At 53.0% G+C, this 23,623-nt stretch overlaps 1 protein-coding gene across 10 annotated transcripts in view; it reads left to right on the plus strand.

The window, feature by feature from the left end:
* Nucleotides 1-23,623, plus strand: part of POLN (DNA polymerase nu) — an 86,495-nt gene that overhangs the window by 47,255 nt on the left and 15,617 nt on the right. For all 10 annotated transcript variants that reach the window (XR_009549058.1, XR_009549057.1, XR_009549059.1 and 7 more), the window contains 3 exons: nucleotides 9,039-9,096; nucleotides 12,761-12,838; nucleotides 15,577-15,691. Coding sequence is in view for 7 of the 10 variants with exons in the window: in XM_060188353.1 (XP_060044336.1) it covers nucleotides 9,039-9,096; nucleotides 12,761-12,838; nucleotides 15,577-15,691 (251 nt within the window). In the remaining 3 variants the exon portion in view is untranslated. The remainder of the gene's footprint in view (nucleotides 1-9,038; nucleotides 9,097-12,760; nucleotides 12,839-15,576; nucleotides 15,692-23,623) is intronic.

The following is a 23,623-nucleotide window of genomic DNA, read 5'->3' on the forward strand; positions in this document are numbered from 1 at the left end:
AGTGTGTGTGCTTCACCATGTGCTCACTGCCTGGGTCCTCATGCACTCTAGTGTGTGTGTGCTTCACTGGGTGCCCACTGCCTGGGTCCTCATGCGCTGTAGTGTGTGTGCTTCACCATGTGCTCACTGCCTGGGTCCTCGTGCACTCTAGTGTATGTGCTTCACCATGTGCTCACTGCCTGGGTCCTCGTGCACTCTAGTGTGTGTGCTTCACCGGGTGCTCTATGCCTGGGTCCTCGTGCACTCTAGTGTGTGTGCTTCACCATGTGCTCACTGCCTGGGTCTTCGTGCACTCTAGTGTGTGTGTTTCACCGGGTGCTCTATGCCTGGGTCCTCGTGCGCTCTAGTGTGTGTGCTTCACCGGTTGCCCACTGCCTGGGTCCTCGTGCGCTCTAGTGTGTGTGCTTCACCGGTTGCCCACTGCCTGGGTCCTCGTGCACTCTAGTGTGTGTGCTTCACCATGTGCTCACTGCCTGGGTCCTCATGCACTCTAGTGTGTGTGTGCTTCACTGGGTGCCCACTGCCTGGGTCCTCATGCACTGTAGTGTGTGTGCTTCACCATGTGCTCACTGCCTGGGTCCTCGTGCGCTCTAGTGTGTGTGCTTCACCATGTGCTCACTGCCTGGGTCCTCGTGCACTCTAGTGTGTGTGCTTCACCGGTTGCCCACTGCCTGGGTCCTAATGCCCTCTAGTGTGTGTTCTTCACCATGTGCTCACTGCCTGGGTCATCGTGCACTCTAGTGTGTGTGCTTCACCGGGTGCTCTATGCCTGGGTCCTCGTGCACTCTAGTGTGTGTGCTTCACCGGTTGCCCACTGCCTGGGTCCTCGTGCGCTCTAGTGTGTGTGCTTCACCATGTGCTCACTGCCTGGGTCCTCATGCACTCTAGTGTGTGTGTGCTTCACTGGGTGCCCACTGCCTGGGTCCTCATGCACTGTAGTGTGTGTGCTTCACCATGTGCTCACTGCCTGGGTCCTCGTGCGCTCTAGTGTGTGTGCTTCACCATGTGCTCACTGCCTGGGTCCTCGTGCACTCTAGTGTGTGTGCTTCACCGGTTGCCCACTGCCTGGGTCCTAATGCCCTCTAGTGTGTGTTCTTCACCATGTGCTCACTGCCTGGGTCATCGTGCACTCTAGTGTGTGTGCTTCACCGGGTGCTCTATGCCTGGGTCCTCGTGCACTCTAGTGTGTGTGCTTCACCGGTTGCCCACTGCCTGGGTCCTCGTGCGCTCTAGTGTGTGTGCTTCACCATGTGCTCACTGCCTGGGTCCTCATGCACTCTAGTGTGTGTGTGCTTCACTGGGTGCCCACTGCCTGGGTCCTCATGCACTGTAGTGTGTGTGCTTCACCATGTGCTCACTGCCTGGGTCCTCGTGCGCTCTAGTGTGTGTGCTTCACCATGTGCTCACTGCCTGGGTCCTCGTGCACTCTAGTGTGTGTGCTTCACCGGGTGCCCACTGCCTGGGTCCTAATGCCCTCTAGTGTGTGTTCTTCACCATGTGCTCACTGCCTGGGTCCTCGTGCACTCTAGTGTGTGTGCTTCACCGGGTGCCCACTGCCTGGGTCCTCGTGCGCTCTAGTGTGTGTGCTTCACCATGTGCTCACTGCCTGGGTCCTCGTGCACTCTAGTGTGTTTGCTTCACCGGGTGCCCACTGCCTGGGTCCTCGTGCGCTCTAGTGTGTGTGCTTCACCGGGTGCCCACTGCCTGGGTCCTCGTGCGCTCTAGTGTGTGTGCTTCACCTGGTACCCACTGCCTGGGTCCTCGTGCGCTCTAGTGTGTGTGCTTCACCATGAGCCCACTGCCTGGGTCCTCGTGCACTCTAGTGTGTGTGCTTCACCATGTGCTCACTGCCTGGGTCCTCGTGCGCTCTAGTGTGTGTTCTTCACCATGTGCTCACTGCCTGGGTCATCGTGCACTCTAGTGTGTGTGCTTCACCGGGTGCCCACTGCCTGGGTCCTCGTGCGCTCTAGTGTGTGTGCTTCACCATGTGCTCACTGCCTGGGTCCTCGTGCGCTCTAGTGTGTGTGCTTCACCGGGTGCCCACTGCCTGGGTCCTCGTGCGCTCTAGTGTGTGTGCTTCACCGGGTACCCACTGCCTGGGTCCTCGTGCGCTCTAGTGTGTGTGCTTCACCATGAGCCCACTGCCTGGGTCCTCGTGTGCTCTAGTGTGTGTGCTTCACCATGTGCTCACTGCCTGGGTCCTCGTGCACTCTAGTGTGTGTGCTTCACCATGTGCTCACTGCCTGGGTCCTCGTGCACTCTAGTGTGTGTGCTTCACCATGTGCTCACTGCCTGGGTCCTCGTGCACTGTAGTGTGTGTGCTTCACCATGTGCTCACTGCCTGGGTCCTCGTGCGCTCTAGTGTGTGTGCTTCACCATGTGCTCACTGCCTGGGTCCTCGTGCACTCTAGTGTGTGTGCTTCACCGGGTGCCCACTGCCTAGGTCCTCGTGCGCTCTAGTGTGTGTGCTTCACCATGTGCTCACTGCCTGGGTCCTCGTGCACTCTAGTGTGTTTGCTTCACCGGGTGCCCACTGCCTGGGTCCTCGTGCGCTCTAGTGTGTGTGCTTCACCGGGTGCCCACTGCCTGGGTCCTCGTGCGCTCTAGTGTGTGTGCTTCACCTGGTACCCACTGCCTGGGTCCTCGTGCGCTCTAGTGTGTGTGCTTCACCATGAGCCCACTGCCTGGGTCCTCGTGCACTCTAGTGTGTGTGCTTCACCATGTGCTCACTGCCTGGGTCCTCGTGCGCTCTAGTGTGTGTTCTTCACCATGTGCTCACTGCCTGGGTCATCGTGCACTCTAGTGTGTGTGCTTCACCGGGTGCCCACTGCCTGGGTCCTCGTGCGCTCTAGTGTGTGTGCTTCACCATGAGCCCACTGCCTGGGTCCTCATGTGCTCTAGTGTGTGTGCTTCACCATGTGCTCACTGCCTGGGTCCTCGTGCACTCTAGTGTGTGTGCTTCACCGGGTGCCCACTGCCTGGGTCCTCGTGCGCTCTAGTGTGTTTGCTTCACCGGGTACCCACTGCCTGGGTCCTCGTGCGCTCTAGTGTGTGTGCTTCACCATGAGCCCACTGCCTGGGTCCTCGTGCACTCTAGTGTGTGTGCTTCACCATGTGCTCACTGCCTGGGTCCTCGTGCACTCTAGTGTGTGTGCTTCACCATGTGCTCACTGCCTGGGTCCTCGTGCACTCTAGTGTGTGTGCTTCACCATGTGCTCACTGCCTGGGTCCTCGTGCGCTCTAGTGTGTGTGCTTCACCATGTGCTCACTGCCTGGGTCCTCGTGCGCTCTAGTGTGTGTGCTTCACCATGTGCTCACTGCCTGGGTCCTCGTGCACTCTAGTGTGTGTGCTTCACCATGTGCTCACTGCCTGGGTCCTCGTGCGCTCTAGTGTGTGTGCTTCACCATGTGCTCACTGCCTGGGTCCTCGTGCGCTCTAGTGTGTGTGTGCTTCACCGGGTGCTCACTGCCTGGGTCCTTGTGTGCTCTAGTATGTGTGCGCTCTACTGTGTGTGTGCATGAGGCCCCCAGCTGAACCCCAGCACCACATGGCAGGGGCCTCCCTAGCTCATCCTCAGACCCTGAGAGAAGGAAGAGGCCCTGGCGGACAGCTCCAGGCCTGGATGGAGTATCCACCACCCCAGGGAGCACCCCACAGGGGATACCTCCTGAACAGTGGGGTGGTGCTCTGGTGTCTCCCTGCGCTGTCTTCCTCACCCTGTTTCCAAAAAAATGCCAGGAGTGAGGATCTGTTAGTTGTTGAGCCTCAGCAAACACTGGCGGAAAAGGAATAGAGGGAGGGGAGGGGAGGGGGTGGAGGGGAGGGGATGGAGGGGAGGGGAGGGGAGGAGGGGAGGGAGACAAAGGGCAAGGAAAGGGGAGGGGAAGGGAGGGAGAGGAGGGGAGGTGAGGAGAGGAGTGGAGGGTAAGAGAGGAGGCAAGTAGAGGGAGAGGAGGGGTGGGGAAGGAGAGGAGAGAAGGCGAGGAGAGGAATGGAGGGGGAGAGGAATGGAGTGGGAGAGGAATGGAGGGGAGGGGGAGAGGAGGGGATGGAGAGGAAGGGAGGGGATGGGAGGGAGAGGAAGGGAGGAGAGGGAGAGGAGAGTGGGAGAGAGAGGAAGGGAGGGGAGGGGAGGGAGAGGAGGAGGTGAAGGGAGGGAGAGGAAGGGAGGGGCGGGGAGGGAGAGGAAGGAAGGGGAGGGAGAGGAGAGGAAGGAGAGGAGGGAAGAGAGAGAAGGGGAGGGAGGGAAGGGGAGGGAGGGAAGGGGAGGGAGGGGAGAGGAGGGAAAGGGAAGGGAGCACCCAGTGTTTGTAGACCCCGTGAGTGGACAGTAGTCAGGCTTCTCCCTGGTGTTCTTCACCCCAGGCACAGGTCAGTCATGGATCCTGTATGTTGGCTCTCCTCCCCCCAGTCCGCTCCTGCAGGGTTCATGCTGCAGGCCTTGCCTGGGAACAAATGCCCTTGTCACTGCTCTGCTCCTGCCAGCTGCATTCTTGCCTCTTCACCAGAATGCCCCTTATCAGGTGTGGCTCTGCATGTCCCTCCTCACATTTCAGTTTGTCACTGTCCTCACTTCACTGCCATGCTCAGAATTCATCAAAATACCTGAGCCCTTCATGATGTGTTTCTGAGTTGCTTCATGTCCCAAGTCCTCATTCTGATTCAAGGGTAGTGTCTACATTTTTAAAATGTTCCATTTTTAATAGATATTGATTGGAAATGTTAAAAGCCAGGCTTTATTTATAACAGAATGGATTTTGGCTTTGGCTCCTTTTTGAGACTTTCTCCTCTTTAGTGACCTTCCTTTTCTGAGTGTGTGTCCAGTTTTCTGCTGGCTCGTATTAGTTCTTGGCTCTTGGTCAGAGCTGAAGTCCAGCTGACATCCGACCATACTGTGGTCAACGTTTGAGTAAGTGGCAGGGTTTCTGGACCAGCCGCAGGGTGGGGACAGCTTGTCTCCCTCCACACCAGCGAGACACCCTCACACACCCGTCCCACGCCCCCCATCCCGAGACTCGTGCCCACCACAAGCCCGACGGGCTTCCTGGACCCCTGCCCAGCCGGCTGCCCGCCAGAGGCCCCCTGATCCCTCCCCAGGGTGGCCCGCAGGACTCAGGACACCGTTCACTGCCTGGGTTGCAGTTGACCCTGAGCAGCCTGGGTCCAACCTACGTGGCCCACGTGGTGACGCTGGACTTTCCTTCTGTCCTCGGGGTCTGTCCGCGGCAGTGGGTTCAGCCACCTGTGGGTGGGTGACACGGGAGCAGCACTAAGTTCAGAGTGGGTTTCTGACCCGCCACCCCATGTGGCTCAGAGTGACCGTGACACTGGGTTGGGCCAGGTGGCATGGGACGCCTGTCCTCCACCTGCTCCCCAGACCTCTCCTCCTGGGCCCCCAGGAGCCTCCTCGCTCGCACAGGCCAGGCCACTGAATCACCGCAGCTGGCAGCTGGGCTCAGTCACTCCCCTCACTCCCAGCACCTAGGAAGTGCTGAGGCTTTGGGGGTTGGGAGCCAGGGACTGTGAGAAGTAGCTTCCCATCACTTGCAAGTATAAGATGCTGGAGGGTCACAGGGTCACAGCCCTCCACTTCAGTGGTCATCCCACCATCTTCTTAGAAAGAGGAGCGCCGGTCTCCCCTCCCACTTCGCTCCTGCACCTTAGGCCTCACACGAGGTGTGGCCTAGAGTACGTGTTCTGAGCTGGTTCTCATCAGCCACTGTTATCTGCTCGCTGTCCCCACGCTGATGCTGATGGGGTAGGCGTCGTTCTCCCCTTGGCTGCGTGGCATTTCATTGTGTGACGCACCTGGCTGAGCGCCATCACAGCGCTCAAGGGTCTGAGTCCTCCTGCAGGAGGAAACCTTCACGAGTGGTGAAGCAGGGCTGCAGGTGTCTCTCCCTCTCTCCCTACCACCCCCTTCCCTCTTGATTTCTCTATCCAATAAATAAATAATGATAATTAAAGATGATTCTTCTAAAAAAATTAAACCCCATGAGGTGCATTTCAGTGTTTCACACTTAGAAACACAGCTGGGAGTCGGGTGGTAGCGCAGCGGGTTAAGCGCAGGTGGCGCAAAGCGCAAGGACCGGCCTAAGGATCCCGGTTCGAGCCCCCGGCTCCCCACCTGCAGGCAGGTCCCTTCACAGGTGGTGAGGCAGGTCTGCAGGTGTCTGTCTTTCTCTCCCCCTCTCTGTCTTCCCCTCCTCTCTCCATGTCTCTCTGTCCTATCCCACAACAATGACGACATCAACAACAACAATAGTAATAACTACAACAATAAAACAAGAAGGGCAACAAAAGGGAATAAATAAACAAATAAATAAATAAATAAATAAATATTTTTAAAAACACAGCTTCAGTTAGAGAAGAAAGATACAGAGTGGCCTGGCCCTTAGACCGGGTCTCCCTGTCAGGCTCTGGCCCCACGTGTCTTTGGGCGCTCGGCATCACACACTGAATGCCGCCACGTGCTCTATGGCGGGAGAGGCTCCCAGCTGTCCTGCAGCAGGAGGGAAAGAACCTGTTCCCCACGCGCTCTGTGCTCCATGCCCCCAGACCGCCCACCACACCCTGGTCTGAGCAGCGCCGTCCAGGAGCCTCTGCGATTCTCCTTTCTGCTGAATTACGGCGTCTCCTTTCTGGTGAATTATTGATTCTCCTTTCCGGTGAATTACTGATTCTCCTTTCTGGTGAATTACAGATTCTCCTTTCTGGTGAATTACAGATTCTCCTTTCCGGTGAATTACAGATTCTCCTTTCTGGTGAATTACAGATTCTCCTTTCTGGTGAATTACAGATTCTCCTTTCTGGTGAATTACAGATTCTCCTTTCTGGTGAATTACAGATTCTCCTTTCTGGTGAATTACAGATTCTCCTTTCCGGTGAATTACCGATTCTCCTTTCTGGTGAATTACGGATTCTCCTTTCTGCTGAATTATGGCGTCTCCTTTCTGGTGAATTACCGATTCTCCTTTCTGGTGAATTACCGATTCTCCTTTCTGGTGAATTACAGATTCTCCTTTCTGGTGAATTACAGATTCTCCTTTCCGGTGAATTACAGATTCTCCTTTCTGGTGAATTACGGATTCTCCTTTCTGCTGAATTATGGCGTCTCCTTTCTGGTGAATTACCGATTCTCCTTTCTGGTGAATTACCGATTCTCCTTTCTGGTGAATTACAGATTCTCCTTTCTGGTGAATTACAGATTCTCCTTTCTGGTGAATTACAGATTCTCCTTTCTGGTGAATTACAGATTCTCCTTTCCGGTGAATTACAGATTCTCCTTTCTGGTGAATTACGGATTCTCCTTTCTGCTGAATTATGGCGTCTCCTTTCTGGTGAATTACCGATTCTCCTTTCTGGTGAATTACCGATTCTCCTTTCTGGTGAATTACAGATTCTCCTTTCTGGTGAATTACAGATTCTCCTTTCCGGTGAATTACAGATTCTCCTTTCTGGTGAATTACGGATTCTCCTTTCTGCTGAATTATGGCGTCTCCTTTCTGGTGAATTACCGATTCTCCTTTCTGGTGAATTACCGATTCTCCTTTCTGGTGAATTACAGATTCTCCTTTCTGGTGAATTACGGATTCTCCTTTCTGGTGAATTACGTCGTCTCCTGTGACTTCCTGATTGTCTCTTTTGCCCATTTTCAGTTTAGTAATTCATCCTTTCCCTGCAAAAAACATACTTGTATTAACCCCCAATGTGACTTATAAATATCTTACTTAGGAACTGCAAGAACAAAGATAAATTATGTAAAGATAGATAAATTTATCTCATTTAAGTCTTTAGGGGCAAGAATGCAATAATTATAATATTATTTGGACTTCTTTTATTGTTTGAGCCATTTTTTTAGTGATTCACCTTTTTGTTATTACTTATAAAAGTCATGTATTAATTGTGGCTTCTGAACTTTCATTCGCTCATATAGATACCTTCTCCCAGGCTAGACTTTATTTTTCAAAACGTTGCATCCATTGTCTTTGGGGTACGGGTGTTTTCTGTTTTAATCTCATCAAATGTGTTGTCTATTCTTTATGCTTACTGCTGCAGTGTGTGTTGCTTGTGGAATCTTTCTGTACCTGGACACTGTAAAGACGCACCTGGTTTCTACATGCAGAGCAGTGGGGCAGGGCTGCCGGTGTCATGCATTCTCTCAGATTCTCCCTCTCTCTCTCTCTCAATCTCCCTCTCAATGATGTCTCTATCTCTCACTCTGAAGAAAAAAAGAAATAAAGAAAGAAGAAAGAAAAAAGGAGATAAAGAAAAACATAGCTGCCATAAACAGTGGAGTTATGCAGGCGCTGAACCCAGACATAAATAATGCTGGTGGGGTGGGAGAGACAACATAGTGACTCTGCAAACAGACTCTCTTGCCTGAGGCTCCAAAATCTCAAGTTCAATCCTCCACACCACTATAAATCAGAGCTGAGGAATACTCTGGTAAAAAAACAAAAAAATAATAATAATAACGCTGGTGAAAAAAGTTTTCTATTTTTTTTCTTTATTGGGGGGATAATAGTTTATAGTCAACAGTAAAATACAGTCGTTGGTCCATGTGCAACATATCTCAGTTTCCCACATAAACTCTACCCCTCGCACCTAGGCCTCCTTCGCCATCCTTTTCCAGGACCTGAATACTCCCCCATTCGCTAGGTAGATTTGGTGTGTACCCATCCAAAACTGAGCTTCAATATTACATAGTTGTTGTCCATATTTTTTCAGTATTTCTTCAAGATGTCTTTATTTCTTTATGAGATCAAGGAGAGGAAAGAGAACAGAGCCTCACTGTGGTGTATGCAGTACCGGGGAAAGAGCATAAGACCTATGTTTGAGTGTCTGTGCCATGCTCAGCTCAGCTCAGCGCAACCTCCAGGGCTACTGTATTCAGTATTAATGTCAAGGGTACTGTGTTAGTGTTTGTTATTTTGTTAACGTTTGGTAAAATGCAACACATTTAAAATATCCTTAAGTGGTTACTTTAAGATAATTTGTAGACATTTTGACTAGTTGTGTTTCTTATTATTAACAGAATATCCAAGGTATCTCCAAACACCCGATTCAAATCACCAAAGGTCAAAATTCTAAAGGTAGCATATCATTTTATACTTTGTTTAAAACCTACAAGTATTTGTAATTGGTTTTCTGCATAACTTACTGCTTTCTTTTTTTCTTTATTTATAAAATGGAAATATTGATAAGACCATAGAATAAGAGAGGTATATTTCCACATAGTTCCCACCCCCAGAACTCCGTATCCCATCCCCTCCTCTGATAGCTTTCCTATTCTTTATCCCTCTGGGAGTATGGACCCAGGGTCATTGTGGGGTGCAGAAGGTGGAAGGTCTGGCTTCTGGAATTGCTTCCCTGCTGAGCATGGTTGTTGACAGGTGGATCCATACTCCCAGCCTGTCTCTCTCTTTCCCTAGTGGGGTGAGACTCTGGGGAGGCAGGGTTCCAGGACATATTGGTGGGGTCGTCTGCCCAGGGAAGTCTGGTTGGCATCACGGCAGCATCTGGAACCTGGTGGCTGAAAAGGAGTTAAGGTGGAAAGCAGAGCGAATTGACTAATCATGAACCTCCAGGCATGAATAGAGCAGGTGGGGATTTGGAAAAAGCTAGTAGGTCTAGTTTAGGTCTGTTCCGAGGGGCCCATGGCCTGAGCCTGAGCCTGACCTCTGGTATGCAGGCGGACCCGGGCTGTTTTCTGGGGAGATGGTGTCAGGGTTGGAACTCACTACTTTCTTCCTGGGTTTTCCATATCTGCATCATCAGTGCTGAGATACATGTAGCAAGAGGAGCAGCCAGAGTGCTACGGCAGCCCCTCAGAGACGACATGCTAAAGCAGACGCTGGTCACACGAGGGAGGACTCCCTCCTGCCTGCCATCACTCCTCACCAGCATCTGGTGAGCAAACAGACACACAGCAGAACTCAGCTGGACTGAAGCCCGAGAGGTTGCTGACACACACACACCCCGACCACCTGGGCTGTTCCACACTGACGTAGATGTCTCCACCTTCAGGTGGTTGATGAGGTGAAACTCAGAGGGGAGATAAGGTAGAGAGAGACAGAGAGACACCCGCAGCCCTGCTTCACCACTTAGGAAGCGCCCCCCTGCAGGTGTGGACCAGGGGCTCGAACCTGGGTCCTTGTGGTGGTGCCGTAAGTGCTCAGCCAGGTGTGCCCACCGTGCCTGGCCCACTAGAGAGGGAAAAGGTCAAATGTGAACAGAGCAGAGTCCCAAGGCCCATGCCAGGGGCCCTGAGGTCACCGCAGGTCACAGCAGAAGGAACACAGAGCAGCCTGTTTCCCGGCCCTTGCGGTCCTGGGTCGCCGCCCGCTGCCCGTCTCTCAGCACTGAGTGTGCTCTTCCAGAACAAGCTCAATTGTCAGTGCTTCCCTTTCTTCATGTAAACTCAGACAAAACAGGACCGCCCAGCAGGGGCCGAGGAAGCTCACCGGGTAGGGTGCGCCGTTGCCATGGTCCAGCATGGCCTGGCACTGAATGGGGGTGCTGTGGTGCTGAGAGGAGCTCTAGCCTCTCCTTCTCTTGCCGCATCTCCACACAGACAAGTGCAGCCCGGGAAGGGGTGGGCACGTGGCCCTGAACCCGAACAAGTGAGCGAGAAAGGAGACATCGCACAACAGAGCACGGCATTTGAAAACCACATTAATAAAAAGTCCTGGGGCCGGGTGGTGGCACGCCTGGTTGAGCGCACACGTTACAGTGCGCAAGGACCGGGGTTCAGCCCCCAGCCCCCACCTGCAGGGAAACTTCACAAGTGGTGGAGCAGGGCTGCAGGTGTCTCTCTGCCTCCCTCCCTCTCTATCTTCCCCTTCCCTCTCGACTTCTGGCTGTCTCTATCCTATAAATAAAGAAAGATGATTTTTTTTAAAAGAATAAAAAGAGTCTTGGGGGCCAGGCAGTGGCGCATCTGGTTAAACGCACACATTACAGTGCGCAAGGACCCAGGTTCAAGTCCCCGGTGTCCATCTGCAGGGGGGAAGCTTCACAAGTGGTGAAGCAGGGCTGCAGGTGCCTCTCTCTCTCTCTCCTTCTCTACCTCCTCCTCCCCATTTCAGTTTCTCTCTGTATCCAATAATAAATATATATAATTAAACATATGTATATGTATATCCTCCGAAGGGAGGCTGGACAACACACTCTGTGCTACACCTGAGGAAGATGGGTCCTGATATTGGGGCAGCTTGGAACGTTCCTACTCTTGATCACAGAGTGTGAGCTCAGATCTACAGGGATGCAGAGGTCACACAGGCTCCTAAGCTAATTATGGGCCCCAGATCACATCAAATCGATGGGGTTTACAGTCAACAATATTTATCACCTTTCCCATATTAAGGAGCTACTCTCTTCCCTGATCCAGCTTTCTGGTCCTTTTTCCAGCCATGACATCATCTCCCCAGACAATAACTTGGATCCACCTGCATATCAGATTTCAGGCTCAGGCAAAAACAACAACAACAACAACAAAGCACCAGTATAGCCACAGGCCCTTTGGAATGTAACTAGAATACGCCTACTAGCTCTCTACAAAATGGAGCACCCCCAACACTTCATCTGCACTACTCCAGCCTTTAGGTCCATGATTGGTCAACAATTTGTTTGGCTCTGTATGTTAACTGTCTTTTCAGCCACCAGGTTCCAGATGCCAGCAGGATGTGACCAGACTTCCCTGGACAGATGACCCCACCCATGTGTCCTGGAGCCCCGCTTCCCCAGAGCCCTTCCCCACTAGGGAAAGAGAGAGGCAGACTGGGAGTCTGGATCCATCTGCCAACGCCCATGTTCAGAGGGGAAGCAATGACAGAAGCCAGACCTTCCACCTTCTGCTCCCACAGTGACCCTGGGTCCATGCTCCCAGAGGGATAGAGAATAGGAAAGCTGTCAGGGGAGGGGATGGGGTACGGAGTTCTGGGGGTGGGAATTGTACAAAGTTGTACCCCTCTTATCCTATGGTTTTGTCATAAATAAAAAAATTTAAAAAAAAGAAAGCAGGGAAAATATATGTATATATATATATCCTCCAGGGGCTGGGTGCCGGCACTATGAGTCCCCCGCTCCTGGAGGCCATTTTTCCCATTTTGTTGCCCTTGTTGTTGTTACTGTTGCCATTGCTGTTGTTGGATAGGACAGAGAGACATGGAGAGAGGAGGGGAAGACAGAGAGGGGGAGAGAAAGACAGACACCTGCAGACCTGCTTCACCGCCTGGGAAGCGACTCCCCTGCAGGTGGGGAGCCGGGGGCGCGAACTAGGATCCTTGAGCCAGTTCTTGCACTTCGCACCATGTGCTCTTAACCTGCTGCACTACCACCTGACTCCCAGAATGAAGATTTTAAAAATTTATTTATTTATTTATTTTCCCTTTTGTTGCCCTTATTTTTTATTGTTGTTGTAGTTATTGTTATTGCTGTCATTATTGGATAGGACAGAGAAATGGAGAGAGATGGGGAAGTCGAGGGGGAGAGAAAGACAGACACCTGCAGACCTGCTTCACCGCCTGTGAAGCGACTCCCCTGCAGGTGGGGAGCCGGGGGCTCGAACCAGGATCCTTACGCCGGTCCTTGTGCTTTGCACCATGTGCGCTTAACCCACTGCGCCACCGCCCGACTCCCAAAAGAAGATATTTTTGAAAAATAAATAATCTTCAGGAAAGTCAGGGTCCAGACTGAGTTTCAGTTGAGATTAGGAGGACTAGCCGGAGGGGAGCCCCTGACCAAATCAGCCCACAGGTGAAGAAGACGCAGTGGTGACCATCTCCCCCCGGAGCCTGTTTGTGTCGTCCCCTGGCCGCAGCTTCCTGGCCGCAGGTGAGTGTCTGTCCCATGCTTGGGGTGTGGGCGGTGCATCGCAGGACCCAGTCTGTGAAGCCTGTGGCAGACTTGACCTGGGTTCACCGCCGTCGCAGAAGTGCACGCCCGCCCCTTTATACGTGTGTGTGCATGTAGCCCCCTCGCACACCAGCAGACCCTCGCGCTGCTGAGGCCGGACTTCCCTCCGCGTGCCGGGCCCAGGCCCTCACCCCTTCTCCAGAGCCCAAAGTCCACACCCTCCCCAGGCCATGCTGCCGCCTCCAGCTCCGCCCACATGGTGCCCTCTCCACACCTCACCTCTCCTCACCAGTCCACCCCTCTGTGCCTCTGCTCAGCTGCCTGGTAGTGAGGTGGATGCTGGTTACCTGTGCCTGATAGCCTTTCACACACACACCGTGTTGGGCTTTCTTTTTAAGATCATGTTTGTACCTGTGCATGTGTGTATGTACCTGTGTATCTGTGCATGTGTGTATGTATGTACCTGTGTATGTGTGTATGCATGTGCCTGTGTATGTGTGTATGTACCTGTGTGTGCCTGTGCATGTGTGTATGTATGTACCTGTGCATGTGGACTGTGTATGTGTGCATGCACCTGTGTGTGCCTATGCATGTGTGTACATGTGTGTATGTACCTGTGTGTGTCTGTGCATGTGTGTATCTGTGTATGTATGTACCTGTGTGTATGCGTATGTGTGTACCTGTGCGTATGTGCATTGTGTACCTGTGTGTGCATATGTATGTGCATGTGTATATGTGTATGCATGTGCCTGAGTGTGTGCCTGTGTATATGTATGTGTGTGCCTGTGTGTGTGCCTGTGCATGTGTGTATGTGTGTGCCTGTACCTGTGCATGTGTGTGCCTATGTATGTGCCTGTCCATGTGTGTATGTGTGTGCCTGTACCTGTGCATGTGTGTGCCTATGTATGTGCCTGTGCATATGTGTATGCATGTTCCTGTGCCTGTCTGTGTGTATGTATGTTCCTGTGCATGTGCATGTGTGTGTGCCTGTGCATGTGTGTCTGTGCGTGTGTGTATGCCTGTGCATGTGTGTATGTGCGTGTGTGTGCATGTGTGTGTGCCTGTGTATGTGCCTGTGCATGTGTGTATGTTTGTTCCTGTGCCTGTGCATGTGTGTATGTATGTTCCTGTGCCTGTGCATGTGTGTATGCATGTGCCTGTGTGTGTGCCTGTGTGCTTTTCTGAGATGCCTCACCTCACCTTTCTTTAGGTGTGATGGAAGTTTACAGCTCACAGTCTAGTTGTCGACACACAGGTGACTCACCTCATCTTCTTTCTCACTCTAGCTTGTCAGGCAAATTGCTCGGTGTGTCTCCCTCCTAAAACAGCCACAGCAGGGAGGAACAGCTGTGTGTCCTGTTCATTCTCAACCCAGCACACAGTGGGTCCTTTATGAAATTCCGGTGGGCAGAGTGGGGGGATGGGGCAGTCCACCCTGGTGTGAGAGCTACCTCTCAGAAGGCAGAAGAGATCTCTGCATTCAGATGCAGTGGCCAGCGGGGTGCTGACCTCAGTCATGCAGAGCTAGGGTCACTAGGCAAGCAGCAATGAGAGACAGTGTTGTCCATCTGAATAAGGCAGCACCTCCTGACAGACTTTGAGAGACGTCCTGACCTAACACAGCACCCCCCACAGACTTTGAGAGATGTCCTGACCTAACACAGCACCTCCTGACAGACTTGAGAGGCATCCTGACCTAACACAGCACCCCCCGCCCACAGACTTTGAGAGGCATCCTGACCTAACACGGCACCCCTCACAGACTTTGAGAGACGTCCTGACCTAACACAGCATCCCCCACAGACTTTGAGAGGCATCCTGACCTAACACGGCACCCCTCACAGACTTTGAGAGACGTCCTGACCTAACACAGCACCCCCCCACAGACTTTGAGAGGCGTCCTGACCTAACACAGCACCCCCCACAGACTTTGAGAGATGTCCTGACCTAACACAGCACCCCCCACAGACTTTGAGAGATGTCCTGACCTAACACAGCACCCCCCACAGACTTTGAGAGATGTCCTGACCTAACACAACACCCCCCACAGACTTTGAGAGGCGTCCTGACCTAACACAGCACCTCCCACAGACTTTGAGAGACGTCCTGACCTAACACAGCACCCCCACAGACTTTGAGAGACGTCCTGACCTAGCACAGCACCTCCTGACAGACTTTGAGAGATGTCCTGACCTAACACAGCACCCCCTGACAGACTTTGAGAGACATCCTGACCTAACACAGCACCTCCCACAGACTTTGAGAGACGTCCTGATCTAACACAGCACCCCCTGACAGACTTTGAGAGATGTCCTGACCTAACACAGCACCCCCCACAGACTTTGAGAGACGTCCTGACCTAACACAGCACCCCCCCACAGACTTTGAGAGACGTCCTGACCTAACACAGCACCCCCCACAGACTTTGAGAGGCGTCCTGACCTAACACAGCACCCCCCACAGACTTTAAGAGATGTCCTGACCTAACACAGCACCTCCTGACAGACTTTGAGAGGCGTCCTGACCTAACACAACACCCCCCACAGACTTTGAGAGGCGTCCTGACCTAACACAGCACCTCCTGACAGACTTTGAGAGACATCCTGACCTAACACAGCACCCCCCACAGACTTTGAGAGACGTCCTGACCTAACACACCACCCCCCACAGACTTTGAGAGACATCCTGACCTAACACAGCACCCCCCCCCCCCACAGACTTTTCACAGATTGAACTGCGTATTCTCGCACACCTATCTGGGGATCCAGAGCTGCTGAAGTTATTCCAGGGATCTGAGAGAGACGATGTATTTTCAACCCTGGCTGCACAGTGGTAAGACACATGAGCTCACAATACTGTCAGATCGGCACCAGTGCCATCACACATCCTAAAAGCCTAGAGGTATTCCAAGACTGTTTCATACGCAATGATAGTTTTCTCTAGTAGATAATCATCTTGAAAAGAGAACTAGAAGCAGGACGTCAAGAATTTCCTAGTCACGAAAGAACTGGTAGCTCCTTGCCTCTAGAAACATACTAGAAATAACAAACACCCAGTGAGCACCGGGTCCCCCAGTGGAGCCTGCTCCCGCCCTCCAGGGCGGACTCCCTCCTGAGGCCCGACAGGCCGCCACTGGCCGCTGTCCTCAGCATGCGGCTCCTCTCCCTCGTGCTGCTGTCCACTGGTCCCAGTGGCCGGTACCCCACACAGGGTGCTCCCCACCCCTTGGTCAGAGCCCTTCCCTAAGCCTCAGGCAGCCGCCACCTTCCTGCCCCACCTTGCCGCTCCCAGATAAAGCCATACAAATTGTTGACTAATCATGAACCTAAAGGCTGGGATAAGCAGATGAAGATTTGGGGTCTGCGTTTTGGAAATAGCTAGAGATCTATTTCAGGTCTGTTCCAAAGGACCTACGACTTTATTAGTTGTTGCCTGAGCCTGACAGCTGATATGCAGGTGGGCCCAGGTTATTGTCTGGGGAGATGATGTCATGGCTGGAAAAAGGACCAAAAGCTGGATCAGGGAAGAGAGTAGCTCCCAAATATGGGAAGGAGTATAAATATTGTTGACTGTAAACCCCATCGATTTGATGTGATCTGGGGCCCATATTCAGCATAGGAGCCTGTGTGACCTCTGCATCCCTGTAGATCTGAGCTCACAGTCTGTGATCATGAGTAGGAACGTTCCAAGCTGCCCCAGTATCAGACCCATCTTCCTCAGGTATAACATAGAGTTTATTATCCAACTCCCCCCTTCAGAGGATGGAACATTCTCTACTGTTGTTGATCCACATTGAGGGCAAGGTCCTGTGGGGGCCCACAGAGGGTTCCCTTATGTTGTTCCTGATGGAGATGACCAGTGATAATGGAGAGAGGGGTCTATTCGAGATCTAGGCTCATCGCGTCTATGTGGGAATCTCAGGACTCCCTGACTAGGGCCCCAGATGATGGGGTGGCCTGATAGTGACTAAAGAGTCATCATTCAAGTCTGCCAGTCTCTTGCCCTTACTCAGCTTTTGCGTCCTTGCTTTGATGAGGTGAGCTTTGGAGTGAGTGAGGGAAGTGTAATAGGAGGCAGGTGAGGAGGTCTAGGTCTACCCTCCAGGCTGCTGCAACATTCATTCTTCTTGAAATTGGGAGAGGTGCTTTTTTTTTAACCAGAGCCCAACTCAACTCTGGCTGATGGTGGTGCCGGGCATTGAACCTGGCCTTCCCCTGGTCACTCTGTGAGCCTGGAGGACGTCTCCTTGTGACTTGGGCTGGCCTTCCCCTGGTCACTGCTGCTGACGTGTCTTCCCTTGTGCTCACCACCAGCTCCATCCCTCCTTCTCTGTCCCCAGCACAGTGCCCTCAGGCCTTTCTCACAGTCTCCCTCCCACACTCTGTCCTTCCCTGGGTGTCCCTCCCTCCACTGGGAACAGCAGATAGTGTGGAATTGTAAGGTGCAAGGAGGTGTGGTGGCAGCTCTCAGAGTTAGAGAAAGTCCTGGAGGAAGCTCCCACTTGGGTAGTAGGAGTGTTTGGCTTAGTGGCTCACTCCTGAGATAAGTCGCCATCTTGGTGCTTTGACGGACCTTAGAAAGTCCCCTCTGGAACTGACGTCGAACCTTGGGGACTGTGCTTACATCTTCAGGCTTTGTCAGAGCCTCAGAGCTAACCAAGTGCTACAGCAGAGCAGTTTGTCTGAGCACAGGTGCAAGGGCACAGTGGAAGCAGTGCCAGAGGGAAGCACACTGGCTGTGTGTGTTCTGTTTGCTTTTCCCTTTTGTTGCCCTTGTTGTCTTTTTTTTATTGTTGTTGTAGTTATTGTTGTTGTTGTTATTTATGTTGTCGTTGTTGGATAAGACAGAGAGAAATGGAGAGAGGAGGGGAAGACAGAGGGGGAGAGAGAGACAGACACTCGCAGACCTGCTTCACCGCCTGTGAAGCGACTCCCCTGCAGGTGGGGAGCCGAGGGAACCAGGATCCTTACGCCCCGCCGGTCCTTGCACTTGTGCCACGTGCACTTAACCCGCTGCACTACCGCCCGACTCCCACTGTTGTGTTTGTTTTGTTTTGTTTTACCAGCACCCTGCTCAGCTCTGGTTCATGGTGGTACCATGGATTGAGCCTGGGACTCTGAAGCCTCAGGCATGAGAGTCTCTTTGCAGAGCCACTATGCTACTTCCTCCTCCCCAAACATCCAACTTTAAAAGCTAACAAAGAAGAGAAAAGATTGCGATAAATAAATAATCCAAGTTTCTCTCTCAAGAAACTTGAGAAAGGTGGACAGCAGAAGCCCAAGCCAGCACAAAGGAGAAAATACCAAAAGCAGGGTTGGGAAGTAGTGAGATTGGCGCTGAAAAGCAATGGAGAGAGAGAGCTTCAGTGACTCCACAGCTGGGTTCTGTCAGACACCACATGGGAGCATCAGGGAGAGGCCCATGGACACTGCGTCAGTACTGTGGTGTCTGTTCTTTCTCTCTCTCACCCTCTGTCTCTCTCTCTCTCTCTCTCAAAGTACTGACTAAAACTTGGGCCAGGGAGGTGGACCAGTGATGGTCTGCATGTGTGAGATCCCTGGTTCATTCACTGGCACCACAAAAATTTTTAAAGTTTAACACCTGGAACTAATAAGTTCGATTCATATGGTCGCAAGACACATCAGTACACGTGAATCTCAACAGCTATGCAGGAATAGAAATCTGAAGCAGTACCGCTTTGGGGCCAGGCGGTGGCGCACCTGATTGAGTGTACATGTTACAGCGTGCGAGGACCCAGGTTCGAGCCCCCGGTTCCCCACAATAACAATAATAATGACAACAGCAAGGGCAACAAAATGGGAATATATGGCCTCCAGGAACAGTGGATTCATAGTGCAGACACCAAGCCCCAGCGATAACCCTGGAAACAAACAAACAAACAAACAAACAAAACATGACTAGCTAAACTGAATTAGTGACTAGCTGTATGGAAAGAGTCTCAGTGTAGTTGTCTTTCTCTCATGGTCCAGGACCTCCCCCCACCCCAGAGTATTTACTTTTTAAAAAAAAAATTTTAATATTTATTTCCTTTTGTTACCCTGGTTGCAGAGTTTTTACTTTAAAAAAAAAATTAGGGAGTCGGGCAGTAGCACAGCTGGTTAAGTGCTCATGGTGTGAAGCCCAAGAACCAGCATAATGATCCCGGTTTGAGCCCCTGTCTCCCCACCTGCAGAGGAGTCGATTCACAGGCGGTGAAGCAGGTCTGCAGGTGTCTTTCTCTCCCCCTCTCTGTCTTCCCCTCCTCTCTCCATGTCTCTCTGTCCTATCCAACAATGACGACATCAATAATAACAACAATAACTACAGCAACAATAAAAAATTTTTAATGTATTTATTCCCTTTTGTTGCCATTGTTGTTTTATTATTATAGCACAACACAGGTTTGAGCACAAGGACACAGGTTCAAGCCCCTGGTCCCCACCTTCAGGGGAAAAGCTGCACAAGTGGTGAAGCAGGACTGCAGGTGTCTCTCTGTCTCTCACCCTTTCTACCTCCTCCTCGCCTCAATTTCTCTCTGTCTCTATCCAATACAGAAAAGAAAAGATGGGAGTCAGGCAGTAGTGCAGCGGGTTAAGTGCACATGGCGCAAAGCACAAGGACCGGCGTAAGGATCCCGGTTTGAGCCCCGGCTCCCCACCAGCAGGGGAGTCGCTTCCCAGGCGGTAAAGCAGGTCTGCAGGTGTCTGTCTTTCTCTCCCCGTCTCTGTCTTCCCTTCCTCTCTCCATTTCTCTCTGTCCTATCCAACAACGACGACATCAATAACAACAACAATAAAACAACAAGGGCAACAAAAGGGAATAAATAAATAAATATTTAAAAAAGAAAATATCAGAAAAAGAAACCAGGGTGAGATGAGTGGAGAGAAACCTGTTGTGTAGCACGGACTGGGACTGCGGGCTCACCCGGCGACTGTGCGAGCACTGTGGATACTCTTCTAGAACCCACGGAAGCGGCTGCAGACACAGCAGATGCATGCCCATGTTCGTGTGGAGACAAAGACCCTGGGAAAGTGGAAGCAGCCTTCACGAAGATGCCCTCAGGGTCACTGCCTGAGTGTCAGCCTCATGAAGATGCCCTCGGGGTCACTGCCTGAGCGTCAGCCTCATGAAGATGCCCTCGGGGTCACTGCCTGAGCGTCAGCCTCATGAAGATGCCCACGGGGTCACTGTCTGAGCGTCAGCCTCATGAAGATGTCCTTGGGGTCACTGCCTGAGCGTCAGCTTTCATGAAGATGCCCTCGGGGTCACTGCCTGAGCATCAGCCTCATGAAGATGCCCACGGGGTCACTGCCTGAGCGTCAGCCTCATGAAGATGCCCACGGGGTCACTGCCTGAGCGTCAGCCTTCATGAAGATGCCCTCGGGGTCACTGCCTGAGCGTCAGCCTCATGAAGATGCCCTCGGGGTCACTGCCTGAGTGTCAGCCTCATGAAGATGCCCTCGGGGTCACTGCCTGAGTGTCAGCCTCATGAAGATGCCCTCGGGGTCACTGCCTGAGTGTCAGCCTCATGAAGATGCCCACGGGGTCACTGTCTGAGCGTCAGCTTTCATGAAGATGCCCATGGGGTCACTGCCTGAGCGTCAGCTTTCATGAAGATGCCCACGGGGTCACTGCCTGAGCGTCAGCCTCATGAAGATGCCCTCAGGTCACTGCCTGAGTGTCAGCCTCATGAAGATGCCCTCGGGGTCACTGCCTGAGTGTCAGCCTCATGAAGATGCCCTCGGGGTCACTGCCTGAGTGTCAGCTCCACGAAGATGCCCACGGGGTCACTGCCTGAGCGTCAGCTTTCATGAAGATGCCCACGGGGTCACTGCATGAGTATCAATCTCATGAAGATGCCCAAGGGTCACTGCCTGAGCGTCAGCCTCATGAAGATGCCCTCGGGGTCACTGCCTGAACATCAGCCTCATGAAGATGCCCACGGGGTCACTGCCTGAGCGTCAGCCTCATGAAGATGCCCATGGGGTCACTGCCTGAGCATCAGCCTTCATGAAGATGCCCACGGGGTCACGGCCTGAGTGATCAACAGCACGGTGTCAGCAAAGGGCAGACACGGGACCATGGAGCTGAAAAGGCAGAAACAGACCTGACAAACATGCTCACCTGGCTTCCAGAAACGGTGTGAGCTTGCCTGCAGACAGCCATAAGGGACACGGAGGTGTGTCTGCCTGCATCTGGCCCGCGTGACCGATTCTCAGGAGAATTTCTGAAACAAGGAACTTTAATATTTGCATGGGGGCTGCTTCTAGCTCCCCTCCAGCAGGAGTAGCCTAACACTTGTGACATATACTATAATTAGTTGCTGTGGAAATGATTTTTCTGTTCCAAACAGAGGACCAGAATAGCTCATGCTGAAAACACAGCGAGAGCAAACGCCCTGGAGGGTGTTTGTTTCATGTAAACGCCTCGTTGCTTGAAATGCTGCGGCAGACAGGAGACCCAGTGTGGTGTCCTGAGGCACTGAGGAGTGTTCTCAAAGAGTAAGGCCTCCCGGAAGAACCCTGATTCCCAACATGTTGGTTGTGTGTGCCGAGAGAGACTTTGGAAGACATCTAGACTCTGACGGCAGGACTGGATCTCTGAAAGCAAGACCCTGAGTGGGGCCCTGGCCCAGCCTGGCCCAGCAGAACACAGCGGACACAGCCACTCTGCATCAAGGGGTCCCCTAGGCTCCCCAGTCACCAGAGAGGCCAAGGAAGACGCCACAGACCACTGCTGTTTCTCCGGGACCTGTGGCACGGGCCTCAGGAATGTCGCTGTGAGCAGTCCTGGAGCTGCTGTCCAGGGATCCCTCCATAGCCACTGTCCTCAGCACTCTCGCCCCAAGGAGGCCGCACCCTCTCTTCCAGGTGCTCTCTTGCAAAGGTTGCTTGGCACCTGCAGTTCCCCCCAGAACTACAAGAAGTGGGCATTTTTTAAAAGCATTTTATTTGTTTTGAATAGAAACAGAGAAATTGAGAGGAAAGGAGGAGATAGAGAGGAAGATGGGGCTGAGCAGTGGCGCACTAGTTAGGTGCACACAGGACTAAGCGCGAGGATCTGGCTTCAAGCCCCCGACTCCCCAGTGGCGCACTGGTTAGGTGCACACAGGACTAAGTGCGAGGATCTGGCTTCAAGCCCCCGACTCCCCAGTGGCGCACTGGTTAGGTGCACACAGGACTAAGTGCGAGGATCTGGCTTCAAGCCCCGACTCCCCAGTGGCGCACTGGTTAGGTGCACACAGGACTAAGTGCGAGGATCTGGCTTCAAGCCCCGACTACCCAGTGGCGCACTGGTTAGGTGCACACAGGACTAAGCGCGAGGATCTGGCTTCAAGCCCCGACTACCCAGTGGCGCACTGGTTAGGTGCACACAGGACTAAGTGCGAGGATCTGGCTTCAAGCCCTGACTCCCCAGTGGCGCACTGGTTAGGTGCACACAGGACTAAGTGCGAGGATCTGGCTTTAAGCCCCCGACTCCCCAGTGGCGCACTGGTTAAGTGCACACAGGACTAAGTGCGAGGATCTGGCTTCAAGCCCCGACTCCCCAGTGGCGCACTGGTTAAGTGCACACAGGACTAAGCACGAGGATCTGGCTTCAAGCCCCCACTCCCCAGTGGCGCACTGGTTAGGTGCACACAGGACTAAGTGCGAGGATCTGGCGCACTGGTTAGGTGCACACAGGACTAAGTGCGAGGATCTGGCTTCAAGCCCCGACTCCCCAGTGGCGCACTGGTTAGGTGCACACAGGACTAAGTGCGAGGATCTGGCTTCAAGCCCCGACTCCCCAGTGGCGCACTGGTTAAGTGCACACAGGACTAAGTGCGAGGATCTGGCTTCAAGCCCCCGACTCCCCAGTGGCACACTGGTTAGGTGTACACAGGACTAAGTGCGAGAATCTGGCTTCAAGCCCCCGACTCCCCAGTGGCGCACTGGTTAGGTGCACACAGGACTAAGTGCGAGGATCTGGCTTCAAGCCCCCGACTCCCCAGTGGCGCACTGGTTAGGTGCACACAGGACTAAGTGCGAGGATCTGGCTTCAAGCCCCCGACTCCCCAGTGGCGCACTGGTTAGGTGCACACAGGACTAAGTGCGAGGATCTGGCTTCAAGCCCCCGACTCCCCAGTGGCGCACTGGTTAGGTGCACACAGGACTAAGTGCGAGGATCTGGCTTCAAGCCCCGACTCCCCAGTGGCGCACTGGTTAAGTGCACACAGGACTAAGTGCGAGGATCTGGCTTCAAGCCCCGACTCCCCAGTGGCGCACTGGTTAAGTGCACACAGGACTAAGTGCGAGGATCTGGCTTCAAGCCCCGACTCCCCAGTGGCGCACTGGTTAAGTGCACACAGGACTAAGCGCGAGGATCTGGCTTCAAGCCCCGACTCCCCAGTGGCGCACTGGTTAGGTGCACACAGGACTAAGTGCGAGGATCTGGCTTCAAGCCCCCGACTCCCCAGTGGCGCACTGGTTAGGTGCACACAGGACTAAGCGCGAGGATCTGGCTTCAAGCCCCGACTCCCCAGTGGCGCACTGGTTAAGTGCACACAGGACTAAGTGCGAGGATCTGGCTTCAAGCCCCCGACTCCCCACCTGCAGGGAGACGCTTCACAAGTGCTGCAGCAGGGCTGCAGGTGTCTCTGTCTCTCTCCCTCTCTATGTCCCCTGCCTCTCTCAATTTCTTTCAGTCCTAGCTATTAAAATGGGGAAATGGCCTCCAGGAGCAGTGTATTCATGGTGCAGGCACCCAGCTCCAGCGAGAACCCTG

This window comes from Erinaceus europaeus, chromosome 3 (assembly GCF_950295315.1).
Source record: "Erinaceus europaeus chromosome 3, mEriEur2.1, whole genome shotgun sequence".
NCBI lineage: Eukaryota > Metazoa > Chordata > Mammalia > Eulipotyphla > Erinaceidae > Erinaceus > Erinaceus europaeus.